The sequence below is a fragment of the Natator depressus genome, chromosome 2 (genome assembly GCF_965152275.1).
Source record: "Natator depressus isolate rNatDep1 chromosome 2, rNatDep2.hap1, whole genome shotgun sequence".
In the NCBI taxonomy this organism is placed as follows: domain Eukaryota; kingdom Metazoa; phylum Chordata; order Testudines; family Cheloniidae; genus Natator; species Natator depressus.
This window is the reverse complement of record NC_134235.1, coordinates 1,822,680-1,844,006: the sequence shown is the minus strand read 5'-3', so window position 1 is coordinate 1,844,006 and position 21,327 is coordinate 1,822,680. Positions and strand designations below refer to the sequence as shown.

The following is a 21,327-nucleotide window of genomic DNA, read 5'->3' as shown; positions in this document are numbered from 1 at the left end:
TGCGGATCACGTACAGTAACTCAGGATGCGGCAGCCCTGAGGGGTTCTGCAAAATAATTCAGGTGATAAAGTCCTTCGTCTCCGCTGTGTGTGAGAACAGAGGTTTGTGTGCATTTCTGACTGAGGGGATTGAGTTCCTGGCCGTTGTATAGGATGATGTCTGGTGGGACGGGAATTCTGAAGGGTTGTCTCACCCCCAGTGTACGGCAAGGCTGGTGAGGAGAAGGAGCTGCGTTTGCGTCGGAGAAGCAGAGTTCTGTTAGGTAAACAGGAACGTCATCTTTCCGTCTCTTGCCCCTCACATCTTCTGGGTCCCAGCCTGACATGTATTCTATGTCCGTTCTTATGCCGTGCTCATGCCTGTAGGCTCTGAGTGCCTTGTATGAAACGACACGACCAGCCTCTGTTCTGGGGTGTGTGTTCTCTCATCCTCTCCCCAGGGGAGAAGTGTGTGCAGGAGGGTGCTTTGTTTTGGTAGTTTAAGCATACTCACTGCTCTGTGTCTGCCAGCAAAGGCCAGTTGGAGAAATGTGCCTGACTCTTGAAGTGGAAGGTGGGGAGGTTTAGGATGGTCCGTATGTTGTGGGGGAGTTCAGGCCACAGGCTCAGGCTGGCCCGGAGAAAGTTCTGTCTCCTGCACAGGCGAGTTTTACCCTTATTGCAGAGAGTCCGTTGTGCCAGAGGAGTGGAGCTGTCGACTGTGGTCTTCATCCCGGAACATTTTTAGCTACGCTGGGCCCAGGCCATGGAACACATTAAAGATACGGACCAAGACCTTGGCCATTGTCTTCCATGAATGCCTCGGCCAAGAGGCCAGTGTCCACAGCACTCACCTCTCCTTCTGTAACTCACCTTTCTAACCTCTCCTTTTAACTCTCTGATGGAGGCTTTACTCATTCAGCTCTGAGTGCTGATAGCTGCGTGCTGTCAGAAGGCTCCATCTTCGCTCTTCCTCTCCTCTGGGAGCACCGACTTGGACTTGAACTTTCCCAGCTTCAACCATCACATCGTTTCTGTGGAGATGCCACCTGACTCCATCTCCCTCTGCACTGACTGACTCCTCCTCCCCCATCTCTGCCAGCCCTGGATACCTCAGTCTGAAGAGCTTCCCGAGTTAAACCCTTTCCTCTCTCTTCTGCCCCTTACTCTCCACTGAAACAGCATTCCCAAAGTCTCTCATGACCTCTTCCTAGCTAAAGCTCAGAACAGTCATTTCCTCTCTTTGACCTGTTGGCCGCCTTCAGCTCAGTTGTCCGTGCACTTCTGGAAATCATGTCCTCCCTTGGCTTCCATGACTGTCTTCTCCTGCTTCTCTAATCACTCCCTCTGCGTGTTTTTTGGGGGATCCTCCTCATCCGCCTGCAGCTTTCTGTGGAAGTTCCAGTGGGCTCTGTCCTTGGTCCCCATCTTGCCTCCCTCTGTACCTTATCTCTGGTAACCTCATCTGCAAACACAAATTCAGCCTCCCCGCTGTATGCTGAGGACTGACATCTACCTCTCTGCCCCAAACCTGTTTCCCTCTATCCAAACTGAAATCTTGGCCTGTCTCGGTGACCTCTTCTCATGGATGTTGTCAGTAGCTACCGGTGTGGTGCTCTGCTCTTGTTCGATGATCATAGAATCTCAGGGTTGGAAGGGACCTCAGGAGGTCATCTAGTCCAACCCCCTGCTCAAAGCAGAACCAATCCCCAATTTTTGCCTCATATCCCTAAATGGCCTCCTCAAGGATTGAACTCACAACCCTGGGTTTAGCAGGCCAAAGCTCAAACCACTGAGCTATCCCTCCCCCCAACTGATGATAACAGTTGGCTGCGTGCGTGTTCCCTCTGCGTGCTGCCCCAGCTCTGTGCAGAAGGCTGACACAGCAGACCCCGAGAGAACCCCCAAAGACCACAGACTCTGGTAAGGTACGAAGGCACCTGGGCCAGTTTATTGTCCAATGAAACACAGTAATAGTTTCCTATAGACTCTACAGGACGTACTACGAATATGTGCCCCCTGTAATGGACACAGCTCAGTCAGGGGTGGGACACTCCACTGCCCCCTAGGCCGGACCCAGGGATGTATTCTTATACACAGGTACAAACAAGTTACATAACACTCCTGACGTATTGAGGTGCAACCCCTTTATGTACCAATGCACCACCCTTCTACGCAGTAAGGTGCTGCCTCTCACCTTGTACACGCTGGTTAGAACAAAACAACTCTATCCATCATTGTAGCCTTTTGCCCCCGTCCTTGTTATCTATGTGGATGGTATAAGAATGTTCTTGTACCATTTGTGTATGGCTCTGGTATCCAATGCACTTTAGATATAGGTTTATGCAACAGCATATCCTTATGCAACATCAGCCCTTTCCTTGCCAGCGTCTGTGAGCAGGGCCTGCCTCTGGCTCACAGCTTAACTTTGCTTTATGTCAGCAAAGTCTTGACCATTACTTTAGCTCAGGCCTTAGGTCTCATACTGGGCCTCTGATACCAAGGGTTTATTTTTCAGGGCCTCATCTTATTACATTGGCTATCTAGCTGGCAGCTCGAGCTCAACTTGGCTAAAACTAAGCTCTTAATCTCCACCCTTCCCCAAACCCTCCCTGCTACCTCCTTCCTTGATGACTGTGGACAACACTACCATTCTGCCTGTCATGCAGGCCCGTAACCTGGGTGTCATCTTCAACTCAGACCTCTCTCTAGAGCCTCGCGTCCAGACTGTACAGATCATGCACAACATTTCTGCATCGTGTCTCTAAGATCCAGCCTTTCCTCTCCATCCACACAGCTAAACTTTTACCCAGGCTCTCACCATCTCCTCTCTCACTGCCGCCTTCTCTCTGGCTGTCACACATGAAGTCTTGCCCCGCTCCTGTCCACTCAAAATGCTGCTGCCAGGATTGTTGTCCCAGCCCGGAGCTCTGACCGTGTCACCACCCACCTGCATGCTTACACTGGCTCCTCCTTCTCTAGCTCATCAACCATACGCTATTTGTTTACATTTTCAGGGCCTTTCGACTGTCCCCATACTACCTGTCACCTCTCAGTCAGTACTGAAAGGTTGAGTCCTGCCTCCAGTCAGCTCAGGATTCCAGCCTCCATCACCTGCTTGTTGAATTTTCAAACAAGCCCCTTCCTGCTTTCTCCTGTGCTGCCCTTCACTCTGGGGAGGAGCTTCCTGTAAACATCTGTAAAGCTACCTCATTTCCTCCTCCACATCCTTAATGCTCTCCTTTGTCCTGATGCCTACAAAATACTTGACAGGTGGGGCATGATGTGCTGAGAACGTCCTCTTGTTGTTTCTTCCTCCTCGTCCGTCAGTCTGTCTGTATCCACCTAATGTCTCATCTTATCCTTAGGTTATAACTCTTTGGGCCAGGGACTCTCTCTTTGGTCTGTTTGTACAGTGCCTAGTGCAGTGGGCTCTGGTCCATGACTAGGGCTCTAGGTGCTACCATGAGACACATAACACTCCCGTGACAGTCTGTCTGTCACTGGGACACGCCGGGGCATCCACCCTAACCGTGGCTCCTGAGGAGATCCCCGTTCAGGGTGACTGCCTCACTGCTGCCGAAGCCCCAAGTCTGGGGGCAGATGTGCCCCTCGTGCTGACGCGTGCACATCCACACCGGCATTCCCACGGGACGTCAGCTGCGAAAGAGCTGAGTCCAGCAGTAAAGGGGGCTTTGGGATTCCTTCCTAAATCCCCCACCCTCAACTCCAGGTGGTCCAGGATGCTGGAGCCCGAGAGCAGGACCACCTCTCCTCCAGCCTCTGCCAGGGCATCCTGTCCACTCTCCCCTCACCTCTTCTCTCTGCTTCCCTGACCTCCTGTCTCCAAATACAATCAAACAGCTTCCTCCTGTTCCCAGAGCTCTGTCTTCCTGCCCTGCTTGCCTGGAACGAGTTAGCCACCTGCCTCCCCTGCACTGCTCTGCTCCAGACTGGGGCTCCTGCCCCGCTCGCCTCGTGCGCACTGCTGTTCGATAGGAAATCGCCCCCGCCCCACTAGTATTGTCGTGTTGAGTGCTAGTGCGGGCAGAGCAGGTAAAAACGCTTGTGCCCTGTCTGCCCTAGTGCTCCCTCTGGTGGATGTGCACAGGGCTAGTGCCATGGAGAGGTGCCCTAAAAGGGGCAGAGGGCCCCTGAGATTCTCAGTTGAGGGGTGCTTTCCTTTATGCTGTCTCATCTGCCTGATGCTCATCTGCCTCCAAGTCCCTCCCTCTCTCTAAGCTCTCCATTTCCATTGGTGTGGGGGGGGGCTCTCTGGACACTGCTGAGTGTGTGGAGGCTGCTACAGGAAGTGTGATCTGGTAAAGGCCAGGGCTTCTCAGCTTTCACTGGAAATGTTCCCTAGGCTGGGCAAGCTGAGGTCATGTCACCTTCCCTGCTCGCTGCTGTCTGTGCTGCGTTGGTAGCTTAGCTGTGTCTGTGCAGCCCCTTACCTTCCATGAGACAGGAGCCTGCTCTCTGCTGCACGCCTGACTCGTGTCTGTGCTGGATTACAGAGGGCAAGGGACATCCCCTAGTAGAGGGTGTTGCAGTATTTCCAGCGGGGGTGAATGGAAAGGAGACAAGCTTCATTTTGTACTTCCGCTGGCTCGGTCTCCCCCTCTGATCGCTTAGCTGGGGACTCTGGACAAGTTTGCTTCTGTCTGGGGTTGTATTTCAAAAAAGAGCCCTCTTAAGTGAATCCCCTTCCCTACCCCATCTCTTGGCACAGCTGACCTCCAGGTTGGGTGGGTGGGTTTGCGTCAGCAGAACACTGGCTGGGGGTATTTTCCCTCGGGCTGTAAGGCTGCTACTGGACCGTTATTTACAGGACGAGCAGGAGAGTGCACTAAAAACCCTCCTTTGTAGCATCTTAGGCTTAAAGGTGCCCCCCTTTCTAAGCCGAAATGCACAGCCTGAGTCAGCGTAGCCCAGCGCCCGCCCCACAATGGCACTTGGGTCATCTGCCCTTTTAAAGAAACAGGTTTTCCTGGCTTGTGCAACACATCAGGCTGGTGACATTGCCGTGTCAGGCTGCAGGGCAGTGAACCTGGCTCCAGTGCTGCAAGCAAGTGGCAAATGACTTTCTCCTCTGCTGGTGGGATTGGGAGTGAATGTAAAGACATGTGAGGGCACTTCACGAAAGCCCCACGCCCACTACAAGCACAGCCAGGCTGTGGAACCGCCGGGTAACACTCAGACCGGACCTGGTTTGGAAGGGTAGCTCACCGCTCCCAGACCTTACCTGCAGCCTGGCCAACTCAGCAGGGCTTCTCTCCTCTCACAGCCAGTTCAAGCCACTCCCTCCAAACACAGGCCCTTTCCTCTCCCATATCTGACCTCTGTCCTGCTCAGAGCTCCTGCTAGGTTGGAGACCTGCCCATCGCCTCTTGGGAGGATCCCTGTCTTGGGCCTTTGCCAGGTTTTACAGCCGTCACAACAGACTTTGCTCAAGAGGCAGATAGAAATGATCTCAGGACTCCCTGCCCTTTACAGCACCCAGAGGTGCGCTGGGTCCTTAACGCAGCAAATGGACAGACGAGCTTCCTGCCCCCCAGCACTTAGTCTCCTTTTTGAGGCGGCTCCAGGAGCAGGTGTAACAAGCAGCCAGGAGGCTGGATGAGGAAGGACAGCCATGTGCTCATCCTGACAGTCCCCTTAGTTATACTGCATGGGGTGTGAATTCTCACACTCCTCAGAGGAGGTCTCCTTCCTGCCCACTCTTCTGTGTCACGGCTTCACTGTAAGGATCCTGCTGCCAAGTGCTGTGCGTGTGGCTGTCATTGATTGCTCTCTCTGGCTTTTCATTGGCTCAGGCACAATACAGCTTCCAGTCACTCACCAAGTACAGTACCAAGTACAGTACACTCACCAAGTACAGCAAATACCCAGGTCACTCCTCCTTTTAATCTCCCCCACTTGCATACATGGTGGCTGAGGCTCCAGCATTGGCCTTGCATGCAAGAGCCAGAAAGTGAAATGGCCTGGGTCTAATTTCATGGGCCCAACTGAGAAGAAACAGAAAACCCCTGCTTCGTGGATTGCTGGGGGAGGAATACATTCAAATGTTCAACTCTAGTAACTGTTGGGGCAGGGGGTGTTTAATACAGAAAGTGAAACTTAAAACAAGAAAAAACAGACAATGTCCCTTGAACCTCCTTCGCCTCCCCCATTTTTACATGCAGCATTAAACCCTAACGCAGCCGGGTGCCTGCACTGCCCTCCTGTTGTCTTGTCCCTGGTTGAGCTGTGAGAGGCAATGCATGGCCTGTTGGTGGATCTGGAAAGCAGTGAGGCCCTGCGGAGCTCCTCTCCCCTTTCTGAGAGAGACAGCAGGGACAGCCAGCTCTCCAGAGCTGCCTGGCTTTCACCGGGGTAGCTTTAACGTGAAGTAAGGCTAGACTAGTGAGACTTTCCAGACAAGTTATTTATATTGGGCCGTGGCTGTGCATGGGCCGTCACAGGCCATAGACGTGAGGTCCCTGCCCCCTGGAGTTCAGTCTCAGGTTAGACAGAAGAGAGGATGACCAGACATGGACAGTCTGACAAACAGGAGACGCTGTCATAGGTGTGGCTAGAACCAAAGAATGGCCATACTGGATCAGACCAATGGTCCATCTAGCCCAGTATCCTGTCTTCCAACAGTAACCGGGGCAATTTGAGTGATCCATTCCGTCATCCAGTTCCAGCTTCTGGCAGTCAGAGGTTGAGAGACAGCCAGAGCATGGGGCTAATAGCCATTGATGAACCTATCTTCCAGGAACTTACCCAGTTCTTTTTTGAACCCAGTTGTAGTTTTGGCCTTCACGCCATCCCCAGTCAAGCAATTCCGCAGGATGACTGTGTTGTGTGAAGGGGTACTTGCTTTTGTTTTCAACCTGCTGCCTGTTAATTTCACTGAGTGACCCCTGGCTCTTTTGTTAGGTGAAGGGGTAAATCACACTTTTTCTCCACCCCAGGCATGATTGTATAGACCTCTGTCACTTCCCTCCTGGGCCGTCTCTTTCCCAGCTGGACGGCGCCAGCCTTTTTAATCTCTCCTCAGACGGAAGCCATTCCATCCCCCTGTCATTTTTGTTGCGCTTCTCTGCACTTTTTCGAATTCTAATATATCTTTTTTGAGATGGGGCAACCAGACCTGCACGCAGTGTCCAAGGTGTGAGCATACCATGGATTTATATAGCAGCATTATGGTATTTTCTGTCTTATTATCTATCCGTTTCCTAATGGTTCCTGACTTTCTGTTCGCTTATTTTGACTGCCACTACACATTGCGTGGGTGTTTTCAGAGAACTAGCCACACTGACTCTCAGATCTTTTTCCTGAGTGGGAACAGCTAAATTAGACCCCATCATTTTGTATGTAGAGTTGGGATTGTGCTTTCTCGTGTTTGCATTTATCAACACTGAATTTCATCTGCTCTATTGTCACCCACTGTAATGAGATCCCTGAGGCACTCTTTGCAGTCTGCTTTGGCCTTAATTGTAGCACCCCCTGCTGGCAGAACATGGCACTGCAAACCTCCTCAATTTCTCCTCACCAGGGTTTTCTGTCTGTCTGGGAGATTCACGTGGCTCAGTCACTTGAAGTTCCAGCTCCCTTCCAAAGTAATACGAGTCCCGACAAGCAAAGGTTCTTCTGCCCTGCCTGGCTTCTTTCCACCCACCTCCAGACTCCGCTCTGGACTACCTTGAAGTCTCTGCTCTGGGGTAGAGGGCTGACTCCCAGGCTGCTTCCCAGAGTCCCCTCCTTCTTCCAGCCCTTCCCTCAGGACCTTCCACAGCCACTCAACTTGCCCCCAGGCTTCCTCCTCCTCCAAACTGAATTCTCTGGGCCCTGTTATGAGGCCCAGGTGTTTCAGGCTGTCACCTGACCCCAATTAGTCCTGGGAGGCAACTAAATTATGGCACAGGTGGGGCTAACTGGACAGGGCTGGCCAGCCCCAGGCCTTGTGGCCCTTATAGGGGAAGGCCACCCTGTTACAGAGGGGCCTCGGGGTTGGGGGAGAGGTCTCCTCTAAGAGCCACTGCACAGGGCATTTCTAGGTCTCACTCTTTTTAGATGCGTGTTGTGGTTTTGTTGTGCCCAGAGGGTAGCAAATAGAAGTGGCAGTGGGTGGTGTCCTCACTCTGTGGTGATGGAGCCAGCTGCGTCTTGCTGAAATACGCTCCTGTGAGAGACCTTGGGCTGAGGTGGTGCAGGACAGGCGGAGGATTGCAGAGCACTTCTGTTTTGGTAACGTGTGAGCTGTGCACTGCCCAGTATTTTGGTATCACGTCCTCATGTACGCTCAGCATGGAAGCTTCTTGGGATGGAGCTGCTGTTGGCCGTGATCCTGCAGACTTAGGCACTTGCTTAACTTCACTTGCAGCAGTTTTCTTAAGCACGTAGTACAGCATCAGCCCTTAACACCTGGTAAGAGGGTCTTTGGAATGTCCCAGGTTACTGGAGCCCTGGCCAAAGACAGGGGCCAGAGAGCAGTGTGTATGTGGCGAGGAGGGGGAAGGCATGTTGCCTTGCTCATGCCTCAGGGTGGCCTCATGACCCTCTCCTTGGTCTGTCCCCAGAGCATTGCTGAGTATAACCTCAAAGACATCTCGTACTCGGTGAAGAACATCTCGTGCCACGAGCTGACGGTCCTTAGCAGCTCAGACAACCCGATGGTGTTTCACTTCGAAGATGAGCGGGAGGCACAGAAGTGGTGGACGGTTGTCAGCAGCTCCCTGCGGGAGGTGCAGAAAGGTCAGCAATGGCAGGCTGGGTTCTCGGGCTGGCTGTGTCCGGGTAACATTCATGTGTTACAGAGAGAGACGCAGGGGGTGTAATGCAGGGGCAATGCCAGGCTTCTCCTGGCCCAGGGCAGCTGGCACCTCACCCAGAGCCCCACGGCCATAGCCGCTGTATGTAACAAGGAGCAGATTGCAGATCCCTCTGTGACAGAGTGGGGAGTATTGACCTGGTGTGACAAAGTGGGAATGTTCTTAATGTTTTCTCTGAATACTGGGTGGGTGCCTCAGTTCCAGCGATGGGGAGCTCCGCCGTGAGGAACCCTGCTGGCCGCGGGGGTCACAGTGCCCCCGGTGCTCACCGGGCTCCTTCCAGTCCCTCCCCTATCCATAGGGAGGAGGGGCCTCGGAGTCTGACCCCTTCCAGCCGGGACAGACACCGGTGCCCGTGCTGGATCTGCTGGGCTTCTTCCTTCAGGGACAGGGATCAGCTCCTCTGAGTGATCCTCCTCCTCCAGCTGGGCAATCAGCTGTTCTTTGGTGAGCTTTCCAATGCGCAGCCCCCTCTGCTTGCACAGCTCTACCAGGTCCCTCTAAGGAGATGGTTATACATCTTCTCGCTGTTCCCAAGTTGCTGTAGACTTGCAGGCCTGTGTGCTCTCAGCTCCCCACAATTTCCAGGAAGAACCCCTGCTGTGCCAGCCCTTCTCCAGGTAACCACCTCTCCCCAGGGTCGAGCCACAGGCTCCTCCGTCCCTGGAACCACTCACCAAGGGGACCCTGTTCCTGCAACAGTCCTTCTCTCTCCCAGGGTCAAGCCGCAGACTCCTCTGCCCCTGAAATTGCTCACCGCGGTCCCCAGGGGGACCCCGTTCCTGCAACAGTCCTTCTCACTAGTTATACACTCCCAGGGGTTAAGTGTAGCTTCTCCGACCCCCGAAACCGCTCCTCTCTGAGCCTTCAGCACGTCTGGTCCTCATTAATCCCCCTTCGTTTAACTGCTTCCCAGTCACTTACTGAAGGAAGCGCCATCCACGGGGTGCAGTTCATCCCATCGCTACCACCAGTTGTCACGAAGTGTGCGGGAGACAAGGCCCTGCACCCCCACTTCCTGCGATTCACCATGACTCTCAGCCAGCCAGTAAAACAATGTTTATTAGATGACAAGAACACAGTTCAAAACAGAGCTTGTAGGTACAGACAACAGGACCCCCTCAGTCAAGTCCATCTTGTGGGGCAGGGAGCCCAGACCCCGGTGCTGGGCCTCCCTCCATTTCCCCAGCCAGCTCCAAACTGAAATTCCCTCCAGCCCCTCCTCTGGCCTTTGTCTCTCCCCCAGGCAAGGAGACCACCTGATCTCTTTGTTCTCCAACACCTTCAGATGGCACCTTGCAGGGGAGGGGCCCAGGCCATCAGTTGCCAAGAGACAGGGTGTCGGCCATTCTCTGTGCAGACAGCATCACACTTGCCCTCTAAGGCTCTGCAACAATCACGCACCCTTATCCCACCACCTAGATACTTAAGAAATGCATAGGGGAAACTGAGGCACCCACCCAGTATTCAGAGAAAACATTAAGAACATTCCCACTTTGTCACACCAGGTCAATACTCCCCATTCCGTCACACCTTCTCATATGGGGATAGGGACAGCAGGCAGGCCTGGTGCTGCTGTTAAAGTGGCTCAATTGGGTAGCACTGCAGCCTCTCCGTCTCACACCCGCTGGGTCTGGACGGTGTGGTGCATGTCGTCTGAAGTGCACAGCGGGTCTCTGGCGGTAAGCAGCAGCTTGGCTTTGCTCTGTCAGCGGTGGCAATCTGGTGAATAGTGCTCACTGGGGGCTCCAGGAAAGCAGGGGCCTGTCTCTGGCTGGGCTGTGCACTGGTTGTGGGTGGGACGCAGGCAGGCAGGTGGTGTCTGTGTCAGGGCAGGGCTGTGGGCGGCTGGTGTGCACTGGTCAGTTACCAAGCTGGGGACAGGAGTCGGGGTCGAGCCGGATCAGGCTACCAAGGAGTCAGGGTCAGGCACCAGGTTACAGACAGGAGGCAAGTAGCGGAATTGGAGACAAACCAGGGTCAGGAGCTGGAGTCCAGGGCCAAAGCAAGGCATGGGCTGGAGTGGAAGTAAGCACACAATCTGTGTGTGCTCAGACAGCCCCTGATTGGCTTCCTGGTTTGTATACCGGCATTGGCAATCAGGAGGCTACAGTACTTCCGGCAGTGCCTAGTTTCGCAGGGTCCCCCAGCAGGAAACTGGCCTGAGGTCCCGTGGCAAGGCAGAAGTTGCGGCAGCCCAGAACCTCCATGGTCCCAGGTTCTAGTCTGGCAGGTGCTTACAGGCTGGGTGTCAGCGGGACTCAGCTGTGGAGAGGCAGGCAGCAGGACTGAGGCTCTCCCAAGCACCGCCCACTCTGACACCAGAAGGAGTCGCCACTCACAGATTATATAGCTCTTCATGTGGCTATTCCTCCTCTCTGTGCTGTGATCAGCAAGAGACAGTTAACATTTACACTGCTGTGATTAGGGTTCTGAATTAACACTCAGCTATGATGAATGGTGCAGTCCATAATCTTCGGGCGGTGGTTTCAGGTTGGCTGTAGGCTCAGCGTTCATTACTGAAGTGGGTACTCCTGATTCACGTTTCAAAGGTTTTCCTCACAACTGTAAGGGCTAGAGACTTAGATATCTGTGTTTTTGTAATGCTAGCTGAGATTCTGGAGCCCACGGTGGCAGCCCTCAGGAGTACCGGCAAACTGAGCAGCCACCAGCCAGCTCTGCTTGACCCCTGAGTGCCAGAGCTTTGCAGCAGGGTGAGGGTGCCATGTTTCTTCTCTCGGGCTGCAGTCAGCCATGGAGAGAACTCACTGCCTTGTCTGTACATTTTAGTACAGATGGGTCAGTGGATTTAGTGCCAATTCAAGCCAGGGACTGCTGGGGCTGGGTATGGCATTGGCTGGCTCCCTGCAGCACTGTGCCAGTGCACAGTCATCCTGGCCTGCAGCGCTCTGCCAGCGCCTTGGCGTGAGGTTGAGAGACTCCTTGTTCCAGCAGCTGCCCAGAGTCTCTTCCTCCCGCCCTGGCCTTGCCTTTGCTAGGAGGGAAGATAAGCCTCACCATGAGGGAGCGAACTTGTGGTGACATCCTAGGGTGGAGGAGGCCGTTGGAGTTTTCATACATGTTAGCAGGTTGAGATGAACCCCAGTGCTAACCCGTGTGGAAGCGATGCACTGCTGTGTCCACACTAGATGTTACCTTGTGGTAAGAAAACACCTTTTTTTCTAGTGTAGACGCATGGCATCCCCAGGAGAGGGCACCTCCCGGCACGGCTTGCTCTGCACTTCCTCAGCAGGGTGCAAGAGGAGGTGTCTGCCCCTTGAAGTGCTATGGGTGGGGAGGAAACAAAGCTGGGGAGCGGGAGGCTGAGGGCAAAGCAGACTCGCAGAAGGGGGGTTGTCTGCACATGTTAGTCCGGGACTGAGCTTGGGCTGGTGGGACAAGGAATGTTGCAGGGATCCCATGTCACTTTCTAACAACCCTCTCCCCCACTGCTCCCCAGGCAGTCTGAAGAAGCCAGGGCGGAAAAGGGGGTCTAGAGGAAGGGTCTGTTACAGAGGGGCCCTTTGAGATGGGGAGGAAGAGCGTGTGCTGTTGGGGGTTGTAGCATCCCAGGGGAATCACCTGGAAAGTGGGAATCTGAGATTGAAATGGTGGGAGAAGGTCTGGAGAGATGGGAAGGGGTCTGGGAGTAACTGCACGGATTCCCCCAGGCAAGGGGAAGCTGCGTGCCCGCAGGACGGGAGGAGCAGAAACACTTTCACTGCCCAAAGGGTTGCCCTGAGGACCAAGGGAAACAACGTGTACCTGCTCCCTCGGGTACTCCAATTGTCGGGGTAACTGTGACCGTGGCGGGCTAAGCATTTCAGACCGTGCACGCGTGAGCTGACATTAGCCCTTTGGTCGCCGGACACCTGGGTGGGGCAGATGGCGATTGCAGCCCCGCCAGGAAGCCCCCACGTTGACCCACCTTTTCCTTGCGGAACTAACACCAGCGCTTCACAGGGATAGTGCTGGCTTGGCTGCACTGTCTCCTAGGGCTACAGTGTCCCCACCGACACTCTCCTGGTTCTCTTTCAGCTGCCGAGAGTCCCAGTGTGCTGGTGTCACAGCCCTCTCCCCTGCCCTCAGCAAGCGGGAATGCCCTGCCCGCGCCGCCATCGGACGCATCTCAGCCCTTGGAGCTCTCCAGTAAAGGTAGGGAAGAGTGGAGGATTCCTTGGCCCTTCGCGTAGGGCAGGAATTGTCATTGCACGGCCGCCGCAGGCATGAAAGCCCAGGGCTACGAGCCCAGCTCCGCCTGCTCCCCATGCTCAGGCTGCCAGACTCTTCTCTGAATGCTGCCGGCTCTGTTGTCCTGGGACACAATGGCCAGAGATCAGTGCCTGGGCGCTCAGCCCGTGGCGGGGGGCTCGGTTTGGACGCTCAGGTCAGCTGAGTTCAGCTTGACAGAAATGACTAAACTATTGGTTGTTTCAGCCAGCGCCATTCTTTGCTCCCACAAAGTCCCCTTTTCTCTCCTACCGCCCTGCGTGTGTCCCTCTAGCAAGGGCCAGGGCCACGCCGGCTGAGGCACGCAGAGGGGTTGTTGCAGTGCAGCCGTGGGCTGCTGCTCCTTCTGGGGGCTGTGCACCCATCCCTGGGTGGCTAGAGTCGGGCTGACCCCGGGGGAGGAGCGCGTCCCCAGTCTCCCCGTGGAGCATGAATGCTGCTCCTGGACTAGCTGCTCGCCTGCACACAAGGCCGGAAGCCGCACTCCAGTGCCCACCTCAAGGCAGGGGGGTGCCCTGCGGCGACACACTGACACAGACTCCCCCTTGCTCTGTGTCTCCTGCCTTTCCTAGAGGAGTTAGCGCTCCGCCTGGCTAGAGCCATTGAGCTGGGGGACGAACAGGCAGCCTCGCAGTGCGCCATGGCGCTGGCTCGGCAGCAGGCCTCCTTACGCATCCTACTGAAGGAATCCAGCTACCCCACCAACGAGATCAGGTGAGCGCCTTCGCACTCGCAGCGGGCACCCTGCGCCTCCCCTGCAGGGCGCCAGTGCCCAATCTCCCTCGCTCTGCCATTGCTCCTTACTCCCGCCCGGAGCATCCAGCCCTTCCAAAGGTGCCCTGGAGCCCTGGCACAGTGGGGACCCAAACCGGACTGGGGCCTTCAGATGCCACCAGACTGGAAACAGCCAGTAAGCTTCTCTCCTCTCCTAATGCTCTGCAGAGCAAAGGGTTTTACTTTGAGCTAGCTTCCCCGCTGCTGGGGCATGTGGGGAGCTCACCTTCAGCACGCCTTGGCCCCTCCCCCTTGCTACTCTGTCATAGACACTTGCGTCTTTCCTGGAAAGCCCTGGTGCCGGCACCGTGTGTGGGAGCAGCGCCGCCACGAACAGGTACTGCCTGGGAGTAACGTGTTGGCCAAGGCAGCGCTGGGCTTTCTCTGCCCCCTAGAACCTGGTCGTCCCTGGCCTTCAGGGAGCATCTAGCAGCCAGTGCAGCACTAACACAGACCCTGCTGATGGGCCTGGCCTCTCCTCTCAGGATGAAGGTTGGAGTGGAAGATGCGACGTGCTCCGCCAACATCACCATCAGAGTCCATGCACACATGTCCATCGGGACACTGAGGCAGCAGGTATGATGCAGTGCTAAGGCACTTCCCCTCCTGCGACTGCCGGGAGGAGCTGGGCCATGGGATGCCAAGTCCCACTGGCCCACAGAGTCCATCGCCTGCCTTTTAGCAGAGCTGCTCAGAAATGCTCCAGCCGTAAATTCTTAGCCGCGCTGCACGGCTTCCGGCTCCATGTCTGGAGAGAGAGCTGGGGATCCAGTCTGCTCCTCTCCTTTAGCAGGGCTGGTGGTTCTTCACTGGGGTACGAGGAACGCTGGTGGACACTAATTTGAACCCAGCTTGGCGCAAAGCCACAGGGTGGAGCTGAAAGCTTCTGGGAGGCGTGCTGTGTCGGGGCTGGCAACTACAAGCCAGTAAGCCTCACTTCAGTACTGGGCAAATTGGTTGAAACTGTAGTAAAGAACAAAATTGCCAGACACATAGATGAACGTAATTTGTTGGAAAATAGTCAACATGGTTTTTGTAAAGGGAAATCCTGCCTCCCCAATCTACTAGAATTCTTTGAGGGGGTCAACAAGCATGTGGACAAGGGGGATCCAGTGGATATAGTGTATTTAGATTTTCAGAAAGCCTTTGACAAGGTCCCTCACCAAAGGCTCTTAAGCAAGATAAGCAGTCATGGGTTAGGAAACAAAAGGTAGGAATAAATGGTCAGTTTTCAGAATGGAGAGAGGTAAATAGTGGTGTCCCCCAGGGATCTGTATTGGGCCCAGTCCTATTTTAACATATTCATAAACGATCTGGAAAAAGGGGTAAACAGTGAGGTGGCAAAATTTGCAGATGATACAAAACTACTCAAGACAGTTAAGTCCCAGGCAGACTGCGAAGAGCTACAAAAGGATCTCACAAAACTGGGTGACTGGGCAACAAAATGGCAGATGAAATTTAATGTTGATAAATGCAAAGTACTGCACATTGGAAAACATATAATCCTAACTATACATATACAATGATGGGGTCTAAATTAGGTGTTACCACTCAAGAAAGAGATCTTGGAGTCGTGGATAGTTCTCTGGAAACATTCACTCCGTGTGCAGCAGCAGTCAAAAACCGAATAGAATGTTGGGAATCATCAAGAAAGGGATAGATAATAAGACAGAAAATCTCCTATTGCCTCTGTATAAATCCATGGTACGTGCACACCTTGAATACTGCGTGCGATGTGGTCGCCCCATCTCAAAAAAGATATATTGGAATTGGAAAAAGTTCAGAAAAGGACAACAAAAACTATGAGGGTTATTGAATGGCTGCCAAAGGAGGAGTGGTTAATAAGACTGGGACTTTTCAGCATGGAAAAGAGACGATTAAGGGTGGGTATGATAGAGGTCTATGAAATCATGAGTGGTATAGAGAAAGTAAATAAGGAAGTGTTATTTACTCCTTCTCATAATACAAGATCAAGGGGCCATAATACACGAACAAGGTAGCAAGTTTAAAACAAACACAAGAAAGTATTTTTTTTCATGCAATGCACTGTCAACCTCTGGAACTCCTTGCCAGTGGGTGTTGTGAAGGCCAATACTATAACGGGGTTCAAAAGGGAGCTAGATAAATTCATGGAAGATGGGTCCATCAATGGCTATTAACCAGGATGGGCAGGAATGGTGTCCCTAGCCTCTGTTTGCCAGGTGACAGGGCATGGATCACTTGATGATTACCTGTTCTGTTCATTCCCTTTGGGGGACCTGCCATTGGCTACTGTCAGAGGGCAGGATACTGGGCTTGATGGACCTTTGATCTGACCCAGTATGGCCGTTCTTATGATTCCCTGATGGTGGAATGTTTGTCGGCTTCTCCCGCCCTGCAGGTTTTCCAGGATTACGGGTTCCACCCCAGCGTGCAGCGGTGGATTATCGGCCAGTGCTTGTGCGTGGATGATCGGACGATAGGCTCGTATGGCATTCGGAAGGATGGAGACACAGCCTTCCTTTATCTGCTGTCAGCCAAGAGGGCCAACCTGTCCGAGCAGCGCTGCGAAGAGGACAAAGCGCTGGTCATGCTGCCCCCGGCCCCCTCGCTCCCAGACAGCTCTGGCACCGACGAGAAACGCAAATACAGCACCTTGCCAAACATGGCTCCAAAGAAAGGTCTGATGTGCTTCTTACTGCTCACAAACGGGAACCCTAGGCGGGGTTGGGGCCAGATCTTCTACTGGAATGAACAGGCTCAGCTTCTCCCAAGACAGGGGAGCCAGCCACCCTGACTAGCTGAGGATTGGACCAGGGGTTTGTTACTGCTGAAATGCTTCCAGTCCCAGGTGTGGGGCCAGAGAGACAGGAACAACTGCAGGGTCTCAATGTGTGGATGAGACGGTGGTGTAGGGAGGAGGATTTAGGATTATTAGGAACTGGGGAACCTTTTGGGAAAGGAGCCCACGCAGGAAGGATGGGCTCCACCTAATTCACAACACAACCAGATTGCTGGTGTGTACAATTCAAAAGGTTGAAGGGCTGAGGGAAAGCCGACAGGTCCGGAGGAGCATGTGCTTCAGACAGAGGCAGCCCTCAGGGGAGGATCTATTAATGGAGATTCCCTATATCCTTGTAAGGTGGAGAGGATGGAAGTTTGTAAAGCACAGGTAGGAGCTAGTGAGGAACAGTCAAATGTAAGAGTCCCATTTAAATCTAACAATATTGACAGAATGTACAAGTGCTTGTATACAAATGCTGAAAGTGTAAATACTAAGATGGGTGAACTAGAGTGCCTGGCATTAAATGGTGATGTCGATATATAATAGGTATTGTCAAAAGAAAAGGAGTACTTGTGGCACCTTAGAGACGAACCAATTTATTTGAGCATAAGCTTTCGTGAGCTACAGCTCACTTCATCGGATGCATTCAGCTGTAGCTCATGAAAGCTCATGCTCAAATAAATTGGTTCGTCTCTAAGGTGCCACAAGTCCTCCTTTTCTTTTTGCGAATACAGACTAACACGGCTGCTACTCTGAAATAGGTATTGTGGAAACTTGGTGGAATGAGAGTAATCAATGGGACATGGTAATACCAGGGTACAAAACATACAGGAATGAGAGAGTCGGTCATGCTGGTGGCGGTGTGGCACTATATGTGAATGAAAGCAGAGAGTAAAATAAAGTACAAATCTTAAATGAATCAAACTACACCATTGAATCTCTATGGATAAAAAGTCCATGCTTGACTGGAGTACAGTCATGGATGGTTATAAACTGTTCAGGAAGGACAGGCAGAGCAGAAAAGGTGGGGGAGTAGCACTGTATGTAAGGGAGCAGTATGACTGCTCAGAGCTCCGGTATGAAACTGCAGAAAAACCTGAGAGTCTCTGGATTAAGTTTAGAAGTGTGAGCAACAAGAGTGATGTAGTGGTGGGAGTCTGCTATAGACCACCGGACCAGGGGGATGAGGTGGATGAGGCTTTCTTCCGGCAACTCACGGAAGCTACTAGATCGCATGCCCTGATTCTCATGGGTGACTTTAATTTTCCTGATATCTGCTGGGAGAGCAATACAGCGGTGCATAGACAATCCAGGAAGTTTTTGGAAAGCGTAGGGGACAATTTCCTGGCGCAAGTGCTAGGGGAGCCAACTAGGGGGGGCGCTTTTCTTGACCTGCTGCTCACAAACCGGGTAGAATTAGTGGGGGAAGCAAAAGTGGATGGGAATCTGGGAGGCAGTGACCATGAGATGGTTGAGTTCAGGATCCTGACGCAGGGAAGAAAGGTAAGCAGCAGGATACGGACCCTGGACTTCAGGAAAGCAGACTTCGACTCCCTCAGGGAACGGATGGGTAGGATCCCCTGGGGGACTATCATGAAGGGGAAGGGAGTCCAGGAGAGCTGGCTGTATTTCAAGGAATCCCTGTTGAGGTTACAGGGACAAACCATCCCGATGAGTCGAAAGAATAGTAAACATGGCAAGCGACCAGCTTGGCTTAATGGTGAAATCCTAGCGGATCTTAAACATAAAAAAGAAGCTTACAAGAAGTGGAAGGTTGGACATATGACCAGGGAAGAGTATAAAAATATTGCTCGGGCATGTAGGAAAGATATAAGGAGGGCCAAATCGCACCTGGAGCTGCAGCTAGCAAGAGATGTCAAGAGTAACAAGAAGGGTTTCTTCAGGTATGTTGGCTACAAGAAGAAAGCCAAGGAAAGTGTGGGCCCCTTACTGAATGAGGGAGGCAACCTAGTGACAGAGGATGTGGAAAAAGCTAATGTACTCAATGCTTTTTTTGCCTCTGTTTTCACTAACAAGGTCAGCTCCCAGACTGCTGCGCTGGGCATCACAGAATGGGGAAGAGATGGCCAGCCCTCTGTGGAGATAGAGGTGGTTAGGGACTATTTAGAAAAGCTGGACTTGCACAAGTCCATGGGGCCGGACGAGTTACATCCGAGAGTGCTGAAGGAATTGGCGGCTGTGATTGCAGAGCCCTTGGCCATTATCTTTGAAAACTCGTGGCGAACGGGGGAAGTCCCGGATGACTGGAAAAAGGCTAATGTAGTGCCAATCTTTAAAAAAGGGAAGAAGGAGGATCCTGGGAACTACAGGCCAGTCAGCCTCACCTCAGTCCCTGGAAAAATCATGGAGCAGGTCCTCAAAGAATCAATCCTGAAGCACTTCCATGAGAGGAAAGTGATCAGGAACAGTCAGCATGGATTCACCAAGGGAAGGTCATGCCTGACTAATCTAATCGCCTTTTATGATGAGATTACTGGTTCTGTGGATGAAGGGAAAGCAGTGGATGTATTGTTTCTTGACTTTAGCAAAGCTTTTGACACGGTCTCCCACAGTATTCTTGTCAGCAAGTTAAGGAAGTATGGGCTAGATGAATGCACTATAAGGTGGGTAGAAAGCTGGCTAGATTGTCGGGCTCAACGGGTAGTGATAAATGGCTCCATGTCTAGTTGGCAGCCGGTGTCAAGTGGAGTGCCCCAGGGGTCGGTCCTGGGGCCGGTTTTGTTCAATATCTTCATAAATGATCTGGAGGATGGTGTGGATTGCACTCTCAGCAAATTTGCAGATGATACTAAACTGGGAGGAGTGGTAGATACGCTGGAGGGGAGGGATAGGATACAGAAGGACCTAGACAAATTGGAGGATTGGGCCAAAAGAAATCTGATGAGGTTCAATAAGGATAAGTGCAGGGTCCTGCACTTAGGATGGAAGAATCCAATGCACCGCTACAGACTAGGGACCGAATGGCTAGGCAGCAGTTCTGCGGAAAAGGACCTAGGGGTGACAGTGGACGAGAAGCTGGATATGAGTCAACAGTGTGCCCTTGTTGCCAAGAAGGCCAATGGCATTTTGGGATGTATAAGTAGGGGCATAGCGAGCAGATCGAGGGATGTGATCGTTCCCCTCTATTCGACACTGGTGAGGCCTCATCTGGAGTACTGTGTCCAGTTTTGGGCCCCACACTACAAGAAGGATGTGGATAAATTGGAGAGAGTCCAGCGAAGGGCAACAAAAACGATTAGGGGTCTAGAGCACATGACTTATGAAGAGAGGCTGAGGGAGCTGGGATTGTTTAGTCTGCAGAAGAGAAGAATGAGGGGGGATTTGATAGCTGCTTTCAACTACCTGAAAGGGGGTTCCAAAGAGGATGGCTCTAGACTGTTCTCAATGGTAGCAGATGACAGAACGAGGAGTAATGGTCTCAAGTTGCAATGGGGGAGGTTTAGATTGGATATTAGGAAAAACTTTTTCACTAAGAGGGTGGTGAAACACTGGAATGCGCTACCTAGGGAGGTGGTAGAATCTCCTTCCTTAGAGGTTTTTAAGGTCGGGCTTGACAAAGCCCTGGCTGGGATGATTTAACTGGGAATTGGTCCTGCTTCGAGCAGGGGGTTGGACTAGATGACCTTCTGGGGTCCCTTCCAACCCTGATATTCTATGATTCTATGAATAACCGTATACCAGTCAGAATATACTATTGACAACCTGAGCAGGATGGTGACAGTGACTGTGAAATGTTCAGGGAAATTAGAGAAGCTACAAAGGCAGAAAATGCAATAATAATGGGGGATTTCTACTGTCCCCATGTTGTCTGGGAACATGTCACTTCAAGAAGGGATGCAGAGATAAAATTTGTAGACACATTAAATGTCTGCTGTTTGGAGCAGCTAGTCCTTGAACCCACAAGGGGAGAGGCAATTCTTGATTTAGTCCTAAGTGGCACACAGGATCTGGTCCAAGAGGTGAATATAGCTAGACCGCTTGGTAATAGCGACCATAATGTAATAAAATTTAAAATCCTTGTGGGGGAAAATGCCAAGAAAACCCTAAACAAACCCAACCCTGTAGCATTTAATTTCAAAAAGGGGAACTACACAAAAATGAGGAAGCTAGTTAAATATAAATTAAAAGGAAAAGTCACAAGGGTGAAATGCCTGCAAACTGCATGAAGACTATTTAAAAACACCATCATAGAAACTCAAACTTAATTTATACCCCAAATTAAAAAAAGGTAAGTAGATAAAAAAAAATGCCACCATGGCTAAACGAGAGTGAAAGAGGCAGTTAGAGGCAAAAAGGCACCCTTTAAAAATGGGAAGTCAAATCCAAGTGAGGAAAATAGAAAAGAGCTGAAACTCTGGCAAGTCAAGTGTAAAAGTCTGAGGCAGAGCCTACCACGGAGCGGTACAAATAGTTTCAAAGCCCTACCCCAGCTCTCTCTTCCCCCTCTCACTAACAGCTGTCTCTTTGACAGTTAACTGCCAGGTGAGTGATGAGGGCTGGGGAGAGGCTGGCCCTGGACCCCCCCCATTTGTGCTGCTAACACTGAAATGGGAGGAAGGGGAGTTGTCAGCTCCCCTCTAGAGTGAGCTGCTCCTGCGTGGGCTGAGTGCTCTGCCCCCCGTGGGGGCGGGGGACAGTTGAAGCTCAGGGTGTTGCAAACGGTGCTGTTCCCAGCATCTCACTGCAGTCATGGTGCAAATGAGAGGACCCCTACCCCGTGCCGTGATCTGTGGTGGCACA

At 52.4% G+C, this 21,327-nt stretch overlaps 1 protein-coding gene across 1 annotated transcript in view; it reads left to right on the top strand.

The window, feature by feature from the left end:
* SHARPIN (SHANK associated RH domain interactor) overlaps window positions 1-21,327 on the top strand; it is a 49,926-nt gene that overhangs the window by 1,552 nt on the left and 27,047 nt on the right. Inside the window, 5 exon segments of the mRNA XM_074943646.1 lie at window positions 8,547-8,721; window positions 12,837-12,953; window positions 13,601-13,742; window positions 14,288-14,378; window positions 16,183-16,462. Coding sequence (XP_074799747.1) covers window positions 8,547-8,721; window positions 12,837-12,953; window positions 13,601-13,742; window positions 14,288-14,378; window positions 16,183-16,462 — 805 coding nt within the window.